Consider the following 14,590-nt stretch of genomic DNA (forward strand, 5'->3'; position numbering starts at 1 on the left):
CCTCAGTATTCTGATTCTGAAGCAGATTACCCGACTAACGTTGCATGATCAAAACCAATTAAATTATGTAGTTTTTAGTTATATTGTCCAAATAATGTATCTTAATCTACACATTGATATGGCATTGTAGTTTTTGGCCTAACGATTTAACCATAGAAAGTATAACAAGGATTTAACGCATATCTTCCGCAGTTCAACAGCTGCCAATACACCAATACAGAGCTGTCTTCATGCAGACGGATTTGTTTACATGCGGAGGAAGATACGCTAGCTCAAAAATAAACGCTAAGCTTTCCACTCAGTTGACGTTATAGGTTGTCAGCCATGGGGAAGTCGTTTGCCAATTTTATGTGCAAGAAGGATTTTCACCCTGCGTCGAAGTCAAATATCAAAAAGGTGAGTGCTACCTACAGTTAGCGTTACTGCTTGAGGCTAGAATACATCAATTAGTCTACTAGCTAGCGATAGCGAGCTATGCTCACCGTGTTTTGCTTTTTCTAGCCCACCTTGCTACTTAGCAGGAGCTAACATGATCCACTTTGATAATTAGCTAGCTACTTGATAGAACATGTTGACCCACGAGTAGTTTTTCTGTATGAATCTTAGACAAACCATCTAAGATGGCTATCGTACATTGTTTGCACTGTTAAGTTAGCTAGGGTAACGTTAGTTGGTAACTTAGCAAGCTAACGCTATAGCTACATAGCTAACCTGAGGTTACAATGGTAACTTCAGCTGTCTTTAGTTTACTTTGCTATCATGGTCTTTAGAAGGATGGCAATGCTTAATATTCTGAGCAAGTTGTTTAATTAAAATCTCCATATATAAAACAAAAGCTGACCAGTCATGGCCATATGTTGTATTTAACGTTACTGCATACAACTTCATATGAGTAAGAAATCATATCCCATAATTAAGTTTGGCTGGAATAAATGAAGATACTATTAGCTAATAAAATGACTGTCGTAATATTTTTGGACTATACAAATATACAATATGTACAGTAACGTTACTATTGTGTCTAGATAATTTAATATGAGAATTGGCTCTAAGCCTCCCTGGTTGTTTATACACCTTACAACCTTTCAAATGTAACGTTACTTTACATATAATACATTAAATAAGCAAATAATTCCATGTGTGTATGCTCTGCTCATTAATCAGCTTTAGGTATGTAACTAACATAATTATTTCTCTCTATTGTGTTTGTTACTCTCCTGATTAATCGTTTGGCCTATACAATTTTGAAAATGATTTAAAATGCCCATCACAATTTCCAAGAGACCAAGTTGGTGTCTTTGGATCGCCTTATTGTTCAAATAACAGTCCAGAACCCAACTATATTCAATTTACTTCTATATAAGACAAACCAGAGCAGCAATTGTTAACATTTAAAAAGCTGAATCCAGCAAAAAATAGAGTAAATAACATTACGTTTAAAATGTGTTGCTGGCTACTGGCAATTTTCAGTCGATGATTTATTCATTATTCAGTAAATGGACTGATGATCTCCCCTCTAATACTCTGTAAGGGTGAGGTTCAGTTTAGTAATTGCATATAGTGCACAAACAAAAATTTAACTTACAAGTTACTTGTATAAGTATTTGTATGTCAGGCAAGTAAGCTGACCCAAAAAATGTTTGGAAATGTATGAAGAAGTAGGGAGAATGTGTGCCGTAATCCTCCTTTTCATTTACAGGTATGGATAGCAGAACAGAAACTGACCTTCGAGAAGAAGAAGCAAGAAGATCTTATGCAGGCGTACATGAAAGAGCAGGATTGTTACAACAACAGGTTAGACAAATATACATGTGATAACTTGTGCCTCCTAAAAACTGTTCTTTTAATATCAGATTTACTTAAAACAAATATTTTTAGTTTATTGATGAATACATACTGTTTAAATGGAAAGATTTTAATTAACTCAATGTTAACTTTGGAGGTATTTTCTAAATACCTCCTTCAACTTCACATGTTGTAAATGTTGATAATCCCCATTAAAAAAAACATGTTTATTTTCTCACCTCTAGGGTGTTGATAGGGGATGACCGTGTTAAAAATGGCCTCAATTTCATGTATGAGGCTCCACCTGGAGCATCCAAAGGTAAATGATCACTTGAGCCAAGCAGCTCTGATCCCAACTAAATATTTGCTTTCCAAACACCTGATTTTTAAGAAAATTATCCTTAACATTTTACTTCTTGTTTGTTTTATCAACATAATTGTCCTGATGTCCTTATGTCCTGAAGAGGAAACTAAAGAGGTAAAGTAGAGCAAATTATGAACCTATACAATTTCACAATATGTATACATCTTCTGCATGTTGACTTATTCTTTCCACTCATTTATAACTAGAAAGGTTTACATACTAAATGTATATTGAAAATGTGTTTGTTTTTCAGGAGGGGGAAGAAGAGTACAAATTTGAGTGGCAGAAGGTGGCTCCTCGAGAGAAGTAAGTAATTGATTTTTTTTTATACGAAATAAAACTTTCTTGTCATATTGTCAGCACTCTTCCAGAATTTGCAATCTTTTTAATCCTTAATTTTCTCATGTAGATACGCGAAGGATGACATGAATATTAGAGATCAGCCATTTGGAATCCAGGTGTGTGATGATTTTTATTTTTTTGAAGCATAAAGACTACACCAGTGATTTGCCATCTGGGGGTTAAATCTAAAGGGGTCACAAGTTGATTAACAGAGTAAAAAACAAAATGAGATGAACGTCTGTTTTTTCTTGTGAAATACTGGGTACTTTCATCTCCTCAGGTACCTGAAAATTCTACAAATGTAACCGTTTGAAAATGAAGTCGCACTAAAGAGTTATAAAGCTTTAAAATGTAAATCAGAGTTTGTCAAATCTAAAACATTAATGTAATGGATTTTGCCTTATAATTAGGTGTTGCCATAATAAAACAAAAATTCATAGAGTATTGTGTTTAAATAATTATGCATACATCTCCACAATTTGCAGTAATGTCTGTTGTTAACTTCCCAGGTGCGCAATGTGCGATGCATCAAATGTCACAAATGGGGCCATGTGAACACAGACAGAGAGTGTCCTCTCTATGGGCTGTCGGGTATCAATGCCAGCTCTGTGGCCTCAGAGGAGGCAGCAGGTAGAGTACATACCATCATTGTCTAAAACAGACATTTTAAACACCTTCTCCTGCAGTTTCCTTGTTTATTGATGTCATTAAATGTTAATTTGCTATGTGTGTGTGAACAAACCACTACCTTTTCATATACAGATTTTATTTCGATGCTATTGAATTAAACGGGAGTAATTTCTTCATTGAAATAAGCATCATCATATGAGCACATGTTAACATTATACATGTAAAATAAGTGATCCATAAATGCATCGCATAACATAAGTAATCATTACAAGTTGAATTGGTATGTAGAGATTTAACTTGCTGAAATATATATTTCTGTTAAACATGGTTGTTGTGCAATGGGGGGGGAAAAAGGTCAGTAGAATAATTGTACGTAGTACAAAAGAACAAGGAGCCAAAATATCAGTGCTGCTTGATATTTGTGGCGAGTGTGTTAGCTTTAGTCACAGACTGCAGCAGGTACACCTGCTGTATCTTTCATCTCTGGTTTCAGCTGGAGCTCCCCGTCTTAAGCTGATTCTGACTTCTGCAATCAGCGAGTTGAGTAGTAAAGTAATAATGTTTACCCTGAGAGAGTCCAGTCAGTACATGGTGTTGATGGTGGAGTGCTAATGCTAATGGCTAATGGTTCCCCTCCTCTGCCGGGAAGAAAAAAATATAATTATTGTGTATTCTGATTCCCCTAACTGCTGCTTTGGCAGAGAATGATATTGTATGATTTGCTCAGCCGGAAGTGGAGTGACTTGATTTGATGTCCCATTCTGTTAACAAAGCCGTCCCTGAAATTCCCACTGTGGAGATAGTGGTTGGCATAGGTTTGACATCAATGGGACTCTGTGGCTGTGATTTGTGCTAACAGGTCCGTCGATGCACCCCTCGGAGTTAATGGCGGAGATGCGAAACAGTGGGTTTGCCCTGAAAAAATGTGTCCTTGGTAGGAATTCTACTGTTTGTGATCCATCGCAGGTAATTGTCTGTCTCACACTCCCATCTTTGCACACATAGGAGTTGGACGCTATACTAACATACACACACATATACTCTACCCTTATGAGAGTTAAGACTATCTTTGATATGTCCCTAGCATAAATTCTGCAAAGGGGCCAGTTATTGTAGCTACTTAAGTCAAGTGAACAGATTTTATCAAATAAATTGTATCACTGATTAAAGGTGTTCAGCTGATGTATTCAAATATAGATTTGCTCAAATTTGCCTTTGAGAGTTGTATTTATCTGTATGTTGTCGTTTTTATTTCAATGCCAATTTCGATGTGCTGTGTGTTTTTTTTTTTTTTTTAGGAATATGTTGCCAGTGATGAAGAGGAAGATCCCGAGGTGGAATTTCTGAAGTCATTAACAACCAAGCAAAAACAGAAGCTCCTCAGGTAAAAATGTAGCACAATTTACAAATCTTAATGTAGAAAGCCTCAAGGAGTAGAGCAAAATTATTATTTTTGCAACATTGTGTGAATATTTTTAAAGCCTCATATTGATAGAGCAAACTAAGGGGGGATCCTGATACACGATCTGATAAATGACTAGGTTACTGTGATGGTTTCTTATAAATGTTTTTTTTAATTTAAAAACAAAAAACTCATTTATTTGTAGCTTAGTAATAAATACAGTATATCAGGTGTATACTTCTAGTTTTTTTAATCGGATTGTTACATTGTTTAACATTCCTTTAACTTATATTTTCATGTGATTTATAGACTATTATGTTAATATATATTAAAAAAATCTATCTATATATCTATGTGTATGTATATATATAGATAGATAGATAGATAGATAGATAGATAGATAGATATCTATCTATCTATCGGCTGCCTTGTTGAAGAATAACTAAACGTTTATGTACCTGTTTTACAGAAAACTTGATCGCCTGGAAAAGCAGAAGGCCAAGAAGAAGAAGAGCAAAAAACAAAAGAAGAAGAGCAAAAGAAAACACAAGAAAAATCATGAAAGTAGTGAGAGCTCGAGTGACTCCTCCAATAGCAGTAGTAGTAGTGATAGTGGCTCAGATTCAGACAGCCATGGCAAGTTCAAGAGCCAAAAGAGAAAGAAGAACAAGAAAAAAGATTCCTGTCGGGATAACAGCTCTAAGAGCGAGCGGCGAGTCAAGTGTCAGAAAAAGGCCTCCTCTCATAGAAGCAGGTCACAGAGCCCTCACACTGGACAGAGGCGGCCTGAAGAGGAGTCCGGAGATTATAGACAAACAAGGACAGAGAGGGGAAGGAGCAGGAGTCGAAATCGCAGCCCAGAGAACAAGATCAAGCTGGAGGGAGGTCAAGAGAGAAAGAGACACAACAGCAGGGACAGGCAGAGACCTAGCAGCTTCAAGTCTGGCTTGGACAGAAGTAGGAGCTGCGAGAAAGGCAGGGAGGACAGAGGTAAAGACGGGCGTCACAGTAGTGATAGTGAGAGGAACAGAAGTAGCACAGATGGAAGGAGAGGCAGAACAGCAGATGGGAGGAGCAGAAGCAGGGAAAAGAGGAAGGAAAGGGAGGGCAGGGTAAGAAGTAGGAGTAGGGAGAGAAGAGAGAAAAGCCAAGGCAGAGCTAAAAGAAAACACTGACTGTTTGTTTTTCAGTTCCCTCTTACAATATTGGACAAAATGTGTTAAATGTTTTTTTTTTTTTGCGATTGCTGTTATGTACAGTTCTTGGTAATCACACATTGTCCCTCCATTGAAAAATGCAGATATTGTGCAGTAGGTCTCCTTTTTCTCCAGTAGAGGGAAGCAGTCGACAGAAAATATCTAGCTGGAGCTCATTGTACCCTTGTGTTGTCTTGTAATGTATGAAATAGTCTAAATTAATTGATTACCATTGGAAGCAATTTGCAGCTGTGATCCGTTGATGGGAAAATATTGGACTCATTTTAATGGCAGTTGGCCGCTAGAAAGACTATTTCTGTCGCTGCAGTTTTTTTCTTATCTTGCATTCATTATTGTGTATTTTTTGGAAATATTGACATTGTAACATGTAATGCTTAAACGGTTGATTCCTAAAAAGAAAATTTTATGATTAAAATTGTAATCATCTCAATTTACTTACGTGTGTTTTGCGATGGATGAAAAGAATGTCAACGTCTGATTGTCGTTAGTGTACTCTCACTAAATACTAAATTGTTCCAGGCATCTGATAGCAGCTTAATACTATTACTTTTTTTTTTTCTTTTTTCCTTCCTTCTTTCTTTTTTTTTTTTTTTTTTTTTTAAAAATGCTTCTAAATACTTCTGGCCGGTTAGCCTAAATGGCATGACACAATGTGTGTTCTATCACTAAAGCTGTGAAATACGTGGGGCTGATTCCATAGCTGTTTTATTTTTGCGGGCGTCAAACAAAACATAATTTCTGTCCAAATATCCAGTGGAAACAGTCCAGAAACGAAAGAAAAGCTGCACTATATTTTTTATTAATGCATACCAGAATTCTATATTTTGATATGGAAAAATCGGTGTAGAATTTTAAAAACGAGTATATAATGTGTTATCCACATTAAATATTAGGCCCAAAATTACATATTGTATTTGACAGAGTCCATCATGTAGACTCGAAAAACAATTTTACTTAATATAAAATATAAATTGAATTTTATCTCAAAAACAGATTTACTTGAATTCTTAAATGTTGCGTCTAAAAGCTTACATTTCAAAAAATGTTGCTTTTAGCTTTTATTTTTTGATGAAATTCAAATTGGCTATCTAATTTGGTAGTTTTCACTATCTGGCCGTTTCCTTGAAACTGCTGTTGCACAAAAGGAAATGAAAATAATTTCCCTCTATTGCCTTCTGGTCAATTTAACATCCTCTTCAAAAAAAGAGGGTGTCTGGGTGAGATGCTTTTCCCTGACGTATTCCCAGTCTTGGACTCACGCTGTAATTATTCCCCGGCTTTTTCTTTGAGAGTCGGACGCTGCACTGGGTAAGCACAAAGAAGGCAGAGAGCATCCTTGAACCCTTTCAATACGGGGCCACTGATATTCAAATAACATGCAGGCACCATTTGACTGCGCTGAGCAAAGAGCATTTCAAATTCAAACATTTGCATGTGACTCTTTGCCCCTTTTTTTCCTAAAGTTTAAAAAACTGTTCCCATAACATCTATGTGGCTTTCGGCAAAGAGAAAGAGGCAATATCCTTATTCTCGGTCCATCGATTGGTATGCAAATGAAAGCAGTTAATTTGGACAATTAGAATAAATATTCAGGGACCTTTGTCGTCAAACCCCCTTGGAAACCCCGCGATAAAGTGAAACTGAACAAAAGATGTCTCGGAGATTAATTAGATATTTGATAAGACACGAATCCCTAATCGCAAATACAAGACACATGGGGCTGCGATGTGCTCCAAGTCATAATTAATACCATTTAACAAGATTTTCATTTGGGCATGAAATGTTTTTTTCCGGGGCATTAAACATTGATTTATTCCATAGAGTAACCTAAATCGTGAAAGTCAAGGTATTATAGGTGATTTTAAGAAGAAATAGCTCATTGAACAGCACTCACGCTTTAAAATATATTTCCAAAAATAAATCAAACGTTTTAAAATTTAAACCTGTCCCAAATATTAAAACTAAAAATATAAACTCTACATCACACAAGTACAGCCTTTTTTAAAGATGTTTTAATTACGATAAAATGAAAGTCTTATACGTGTGACTTTATACAGGTAAACATTTATATATAGATATTTTTTAGCAAAGAAATAAAATGGTCAACCAAAGTGGAAAAAGCTGTTTACATACATATCCACAAAGTGCGTCGAAAGTAAACTCCCTGATTTCCAGGATACCAACACGAATAAAACAATCATAGCCTAACATTTACATGAAAATAACACATAGTTTAGTCGTCAATATACAAGATGTAACTCACATTGTCCAACCAAAATTCAACAGGTTTCGCGCACCCTTAGCAAACATCCATTTCATTTTCAAGTTGCCTCTAAAAATCCCCAAAGGCCTGCAGTAAAATCACTGTTTTTTCTTTAGATGGATTTACGAATGAAATACTCGTTACGCCTGTGGAGAACATATTTTTTAGACTTTGCAATCGCTTCTTGAAATATATTTTCTCCTTTTACTGTCTGTCAAATAAGACCCGTTTTCAATGCTGTGCAGTTTTGAATCTGGTTTGATTTTGGGTGAAGCCTCATTAGGGCTCGTCGTGAGGAGACGGATCCTTAACAGCGATTCTGGGATTTACCCCCTCCAAAATAAGTTCTGGGGACTCGGACCTCGGGGTCTCCAGGTTACTGGTGTCGGTGTCACTGTCGCTCCCCTTTTTTCCTCCTCCACCGGCCGTGTGCGTTTTGATGTGCTTGCTCAAATGGTCACTCCGCATAAAGCGCTTGTTACATACCGGGCAAGCAAACCTTTTCTCGCCGGTATGGGTGCGAAGGTGTCTTTGGAGCTCATCGGACCGAGTGAACCTTTTGCCACAGAAAAGCCAGTTGCAGACAAAAGGCCGCTCGCCGGTGTGCCATCTCAAATGTGCTTTGAGGTGAGATGTCTTTCCGTACACTTTACCGCAGCCGGGAATGTGGCAGCTGTGGAGTCCCTTTCTGCGCAGGCTGGCCCCGGCGGGTCCCAGCCGCTCAGCCTCCTGGCAGTTCGGACAGTCACATGTTGCTCTGCCGGAATACCGCCGGGACGACCTGGAGGAGCTAGTTATTCCTGAACTGCCCCCAGAAATCATGGCGTTGGCGGCAGAAGCGTCTGTGTAAGTGGGGATGACTGTTTTGAAACCGTCCTGTGTTAACAGGTGCTGACTGGTGGACAGTAGATGAGACGCAGTGGGGCTGATTCCAGTTGAGCTAAACGCCGAGTGCGTCAGCGAGGAGAAGTCCGGGTTGTAGCCACTCAGCTGGGAGTGGATGGCTTGAGGCGTCCCGGAGTGCAGTGAGGTCTGGAGGGTGCTTGCAGGATTCTGGACATCGAGCCACGAGCCAGGATTAGTGTGGACATCCCACCACGAGGACGCACCGTTGGCAACATCGCCAGAGATGGTCGAGTGGAAACCGGACTTGTACCACGACTCGTACGGATGCGCCATCCCCACCCGCGGGTACAGAGTCTCTGCTGATGTGTGGACTTTGGAGATAAAAGCTGACTGTCCAGATTCTTGAGATGTGACGCTCGCAGAGTTGGAAAACAGACCGCTGTACTCTGTGGAAAATGCAGACGAGGTCGGGGAGGTGGAGGCTAAGCAAAAGGCACTGTTGCCTGTGCCACTGGTCGGTGTTAGTCCTGTCGACGAGCGGCTTGTTGCCACTGTGAAACCGGGCAGACTGGATCCCAAGTTACAGCTGGAGGAGGATCTTTTCCACGGATGAAATCCACCTTTTGAGAAAGCGCTCGAGTCAGGTAAAGTTGTAAGAGGACTGGTGTTGCCAATTTTGTTGCAAGTTGCAGCCAGCATAGCTAGAGGTGTAGTTCCAAACCGTGGCTCTTCCTGAAACACACAAACAAAGGTTGGACTTAAAACGGGCAACAACAAATACTTGCTGAACGATTTTAGTTTAGCCCGGATATCTGGGAAGCAAACGACTGATTCGAAACAACACAGGACTTTAACAAATACATTATAGAAAAACAACTGCAATTCTTACTATAATTTGAGCTCAGATAAATGTGTTTGGAGAGAGGGGAGAAACATGTTTTAACACGCGTAGAACAAATAAAACAACGTAGGCTACAAGTATTTTTAACGATTAACATTTTTACAAACTTTCTCAGAATATTAGCTGCGTCAGATATCTGCTGTGAACATTCAGTGAGTATTATAGCCTACTACAAACACTCATCTAGATGCCTTTATCGACATTTAACCGTTTATTTTTAATAATAATGAGAAAAGTATAATCGTAATTAACACACTAGGAAATCATAGTAGCCAACTTGAAAGCAAGTATTTTTATGAAAGCAAAAAACAGCAGAAGAGAGCAGGCTACCATAACTTTACGCATAACTTTTACGCATAAATAAAAAGTCGGACTCACCCCAAGTATAGACGTTGCCATATCCAGGGTATGTGCTGTGATGACAGTGTTCGCGATTTCAATGCTGTAGGGCTCCAATTTGATTCAGACTCACCGTGTTTGACTCAGGTCACACGGTTTCTCTCTTGACTCGCGGCTCCCAACACTACCTAGTTGTAGCGAGCGTGTTCTTTGAAGTACAGCTGGCGAGAAGGCGCAGCCAATCTAATGGCCGCATTCATGGCTGGGGATGAAGTCAGCCAATGAGAGACCCGACCGCAGACAGAAACACCAAAAACCCCGCCGTCAATCATCTGTAGGGCAGCCTCTGCTCATACTGTCATACAAGACACGATTTGGTATTTTTTCATACATACAGTTATTTTTATGTATTCTCACACGAAGGCTCAATGTCTCCTTTCATTGCAGAATTGAGTTCACACGTCAGTTCTCCAAGAGGTAAGCTTTTCACTCATTTTGAAGCGTTTGTGAATTCTGTATAGTTCCAGGTTTCCATTCGGAGTTTTCAATATTCAGATCATGCGCAACACGTCATTGAGAAATAGTTGCTATTTAAGCACATAGTATTCTGAATAATGTGATCGACGCTGCTGTTGCTGATGACTTTATCAGAACAGTGTTGAGCCAGTGCATGCTTTTGTGTGTTAACTGGTGTAATATGCTGTATCCTATTTTTTTTTAAAGTGCTGGTGTTAATATTGGAAAATCACAGATGGATTAAGTTTAGTAAAGAAGTCCAGAAACAGGCCTGAGAGGACGGACCTCACTCACTCTCCAACCGCGGTTAGATCATTTAGGAGTCCACAAATACATGAAGGGCAAAACAGATAATGACTCGTAATGGATCAAGTCTGTTTACTTCCAGACAAAAATATACGCGCGTCTGTGCTCGTGCGTGTGGTCGTGTTCACGCGCGGCCATACGCGCCACCTCCCTCCCTGCTAACTTGTTGGGGGAGTGCAGGTGAGGGGTTAATTACAAATGACAGCTTGCTTTATCAGCGCGTGTAGTATGTGTTTTTAAAAGGCAAGTATTTTATAAGCGGAAAAAAGTTTCAGCTTCCAGGGGATGCCTGCTGTAAGGCCGCCAGTCATCTCCATTAAGCTGCTGAGGCACGGGGTCTTGCAACCGAGAAATAAAATGTAATGCCACTCTAATCACTCATTTATTAAATTGAGGACAATTAAGAGGATGCCGTGTTTCAACAATTTTACTAAACTCGCGACTTACTTTCTTTTAATATCACAATTCCATAAGCCGCGTATTGTTAAGGCGCCCGGGGATAATGGCATAATGTAAAATTGACCTGCTCTGACGTGAACCATCATCCCTTTAAAAGTTAAAGCAATTTTCCAGAGAAATGCTTGACCGAAAGATGTGCATTACAGTATTCAACGGGCAAATAATGCTCCATTATAGAGTATGAAAGCTTCCAGTCAACACAGGCGCAATTTGTTCAAATACTCTTTTTGCTTTAAAACCACCACCTTTGGAAGAGTGAATAAAATAAGTCTCAAATACTGAGCGCTGCCAAGAAAATGGAATCATTTCTGCAATCATGGCAAACAGTGTGCTGTTAACAGTATTTAATGTCTATTCTACATTCTACAAGTTGATTGTTCCTAAAGAAGTCATATTAATTCGAGCATTAAATGAAAAATGAATGCAGAATGCTAGGGCATTTATTTTCACTGTTCTTTTTCATAACATAAAAAATAACCCTAACCCTTTAATTAAGAATTAACAGTTATTTAAAAAAAAATGATTTCACTGAATTTAGTTGCCATTGATAATAGATATGTATTACAGTCTTCTGTCCATTTGTTCAAATGATAATATTCTTGTGGACATGATTATTATGTAGCATTATTGTGTAGTAATAGGCTATCTTAAAAAATAGCAGTGTGACCGTTCAGATAATGATCCTAACAAAGAAATCTACATAGGAATCAGTCTTTATGCACCAATAAATACTGTACCTTAAATGTATACGAAAGGAAATGTGTTTGTCACAGTAACCTAGAATAATAAATAATAGTGATTTTTCAGACGATATTTACTTGAGACAAAAGGGGAGAACATGGTCTCGCCTTGTCATTCAAGTGAGAATTTTGAGTTGAATCTGTAATTCTGGACTCCATTCTTGAGCACTTCTCAGTGGCAATTAGGAGCCTATTACAAGCCATTAGATTGATCAATGTACCTTAAACAATGGGAATGATTTATTTTGTCGAACAAAACGCTCTGCATCTATTGTGATGAGTCTAAGTGGGGGTGCATCCATCAACAAAAGATAAATGATTAATTCAGACCTATTCATTTGAATTCTTTTTACAAAGCCATCCTCACTTGCCTCAAATCCAGATTATTAGAGCCTCATTTTCTGCATGTTAAACCAGACAGGCTGCTGGGTTGGGTGGTGGTTTTTGGTTGTGCCCCTGTGTGCTTTAATTTGTATTTCTGCTGAGGGAAGTTTATTTGAGGACATTTAACTAATTGTTGTAATTTTGTGTGCTCATGTGGCTACACCTGTTTCTCTCAAAGGGGGGTTGGAGGAAACTATGAGTGCAAGGAATGTTTACTTTATTTCTGTGGTGATGAAGCTGTACAATGTTGTAGATACGATACGATTACTTGTATCATCAAAGGATGCTCATTGAGTTGAAAAAATGGACACAAGTATGGAGATTTGTCAAGATGCTTTAACTTAACATATCTTCATTTTGTTGCAGATGTTTTTGGGTTGTGACATTTATTGTGTTGTCTTGTAAAATGCAAAGATGAAGATAAAAACAGTATTTTTCCTTTTGTGTTAAATGACGTCTGTGTCTCAGCTGCCATTTACCATGAGTTTGTTCTTGCACTTTGAGGTTGCCAGGTTTTCAATGTTTATTTTGGTGGCAGGTAAATAGAAACAACAGCAAGGAAATACAATTCTTACACATTAAAGTGCACTGCAAAAAAAACTGCTTGACAAAATGATTTATTGCTGTAGGAAGTTGATGAGCTATAACACAAGGGGAAATGGCAAAATTGCTCGGCCCTGTCTGTATAGAGACGGGACTCGTGGATGTCTTTAGTTGGACGACAGTCAAGACAGATGATTCAAATGTTAATAGAAAGCAGGCAGCTGTTGACAACACAGTCAAGCCTCTGTTAAAGATTAACTACACTTTCAATACACACATTTCAAGCAACAGTTCTGTGTAAGATTGATCTCACAACAGCTCATCAACCTGCGTCAATACTATCAACAGCTAAATTTGGAAGTACAGGTCAGCTTGCCAGTGTACAGTGTCAACTTTCATTTCCATAGGCTGCATGTTCTATTTTTAACTCGGGGGAGTGAGCCAGTTGAAGTGCGGTCGACTGGTTACATTTGAGGACTTAGCTTAGCACATTTTCTGTCAATGAATGTGGGGTTTTCTCTGAGTTGGTGAGCTGTTGTGGAAGTCAGCAAAAACTTAACAGTGGGAAATGGCTCCAAAGAAGGTGCAGGTTATGAAGAATAGCTCCATTCAACAAAAAATGAGCATGCAAGATTATGTAATGGTATTCGGCTCGTTCTGACTGCAGACATCTCCACATTTTCTTTATTAGGGAAAGGGAGATGATGCAACAAAGCCACCACCACTGATTGGAAGGTTTGGCACTTCATTGAAAATAGGAGTTGTTGGCCTGCCCAATGTTGGGTAAGTAAAGGGTTTTTATTTACATAGATAGTGTCGCCTTCTCACCATTCACACTGCATGCACCAGCATGTGCTCTGTCCACTTCTAAACTCCGACTCCCATGATACCATAAATATAAATGCATGTAAGGCAGGATGTAAGCCGAGTACAGTTGAATGCGTGACTAAAAAATAGAAATTAGATTTATATATACAGTCAACTTCAGACTTTGAGTTATTCAAGTTTCTCCAAAAGGAGCTTTCACACCTTGTGTATGCCACATTTTAGACTGAAACATGCAATAAGACATGTAGCATGATGTGTATGATTTTAGATGTACATAATAGCCAGAGAGTCAGATGACTGTCCATGGAAAATCTTTCAGTGTTCTTTAACAACCAGAGGAGTCTTCCTAAGGCTGTTAAGTGTCTGGAACCACTTGTTCCCAACTAGCTTAGGATCAAATCCCACAAGAGCTTTGTCTTTCCTTCCCTGCATCTTAACTTTATCTCTGTCTCTGTGTAAATAAAAGTGTTAGCTGCTCAAACTTATACAAAATTCTTTGAGCATGTCCGTTATAACAGATAAGTGTTATGACTGAGGGTAAACCTGCATCTTCAAAGAGTTGGAGTACGTCAAAAATCATAGTTTTAATAAAATAGTTAAATCATTTTACAATATATACTTTGAATGTGTGTCCTGTATTGGATTTATGAATGCGTTTTTTTTTGTTTATCACAGCAGTGTATTCTTTTAATTAGAGAAAATAGTTTAATTGACATCTTATTAAA

The 14,590-nt window shown here is 38.4% G+C and overlaps 3 protein-coding genes across 4 annotated transcripts in view; 2 read left to right on the plus strand and 1 right to left on the minus strand.

Moving 5' to 3' along the window:
- Nucleotides 1-180: 180 nt before the first annotated feature.
- cir1 (corepressor interacting with RBPJ, CIR1) lies at nt 181-6,174 on the plus strand. Its single transcript, XM_031297444.2, has 10 exons — nt 181-396; nt 1,700-1,794; nt 2,031-2,104; nt 2,250-2,263; nt 2,403-2,455; nt 2,559-2,607; nt 3,001-3,121; nt 3,981-4,087; nt 4,420-4,505; nt 4,993-6,174. The coding sequence occupies exons 1-10, from the start codon at nt 325-327 to the stop codon at nt 5,696-5,698; spliced, it is 1,377 nt and encodes a 458-aa protein (XP_031153304.1). The 5' UTR covers nt 181-324; the 3' UTR covers nt 5,699-6,174.
- A 2,050-nt stretch (nt 6,175-8,224) lies between these two features.
- Nucleotides 8,225-10,375, minus strand: sp9 (sp9 transcription factor). The gene is made up of 2 exons (XM_031297459.2): nt 10,129-10,375; nt 8,225-9,581 (listed from the first exon to the last, which is right to left on the minus strand). Exons 1-2 carry the CDS (start codon nt 10,147-10,149, stop codon nt 8,283-8,285), a joined length of 1,320 nt encoding a protein of 439 aa, XP_031153319.1. The 5' UTR covers nt 10,150-10,375; the 3' UTR covers nt 8,225-8,282.
- LOC116048374 (obg-like ATPase 1) overlaps nt 9,242-14,590 on the plus strand; it is a 54,300-nt gene continuing 48,951 nt past the window's right edge. The window contains exons 1-3 of one of the 2 annotated variants that reach the window (XM_036003883.1): nt 9,242-9,493; nt 10,537-10,566; nt 13,729-13,820. Coding sequence is in view for 1 of the 2 variants with exons in the window: in XM_031297472.2 (XP_031153332.1) it covers nt 13,606-13,620; nt 13,729-13,820 (107 nt within the window). In the remaining variant the exon portion in view is untranslated. Of the gene's footprint in view, nt 9,494-10,536; nt 10,567-13,408; nt 13,621-13,728; nt 13,821-14,590 lie in introns of those variants that run through there. The other variant, XM_031297472.2, reaches the window with a different exon arrangement.

Source organism: Sander lucioperca, chromosome 8 (assembly GCF_008315115.2).
Source record: "Sander lucioperca isolate FBNREF2018 chromosome 8, SLUC_FBN_1.2, whole genome shotgun sequence".
In the NCBI taxonomy this organism is placed as follows: Eukaryota; Metazoa; Chordata; class Actinopteri; order Perciformes; family Percidae; genus Sander; species Sander lucioperca.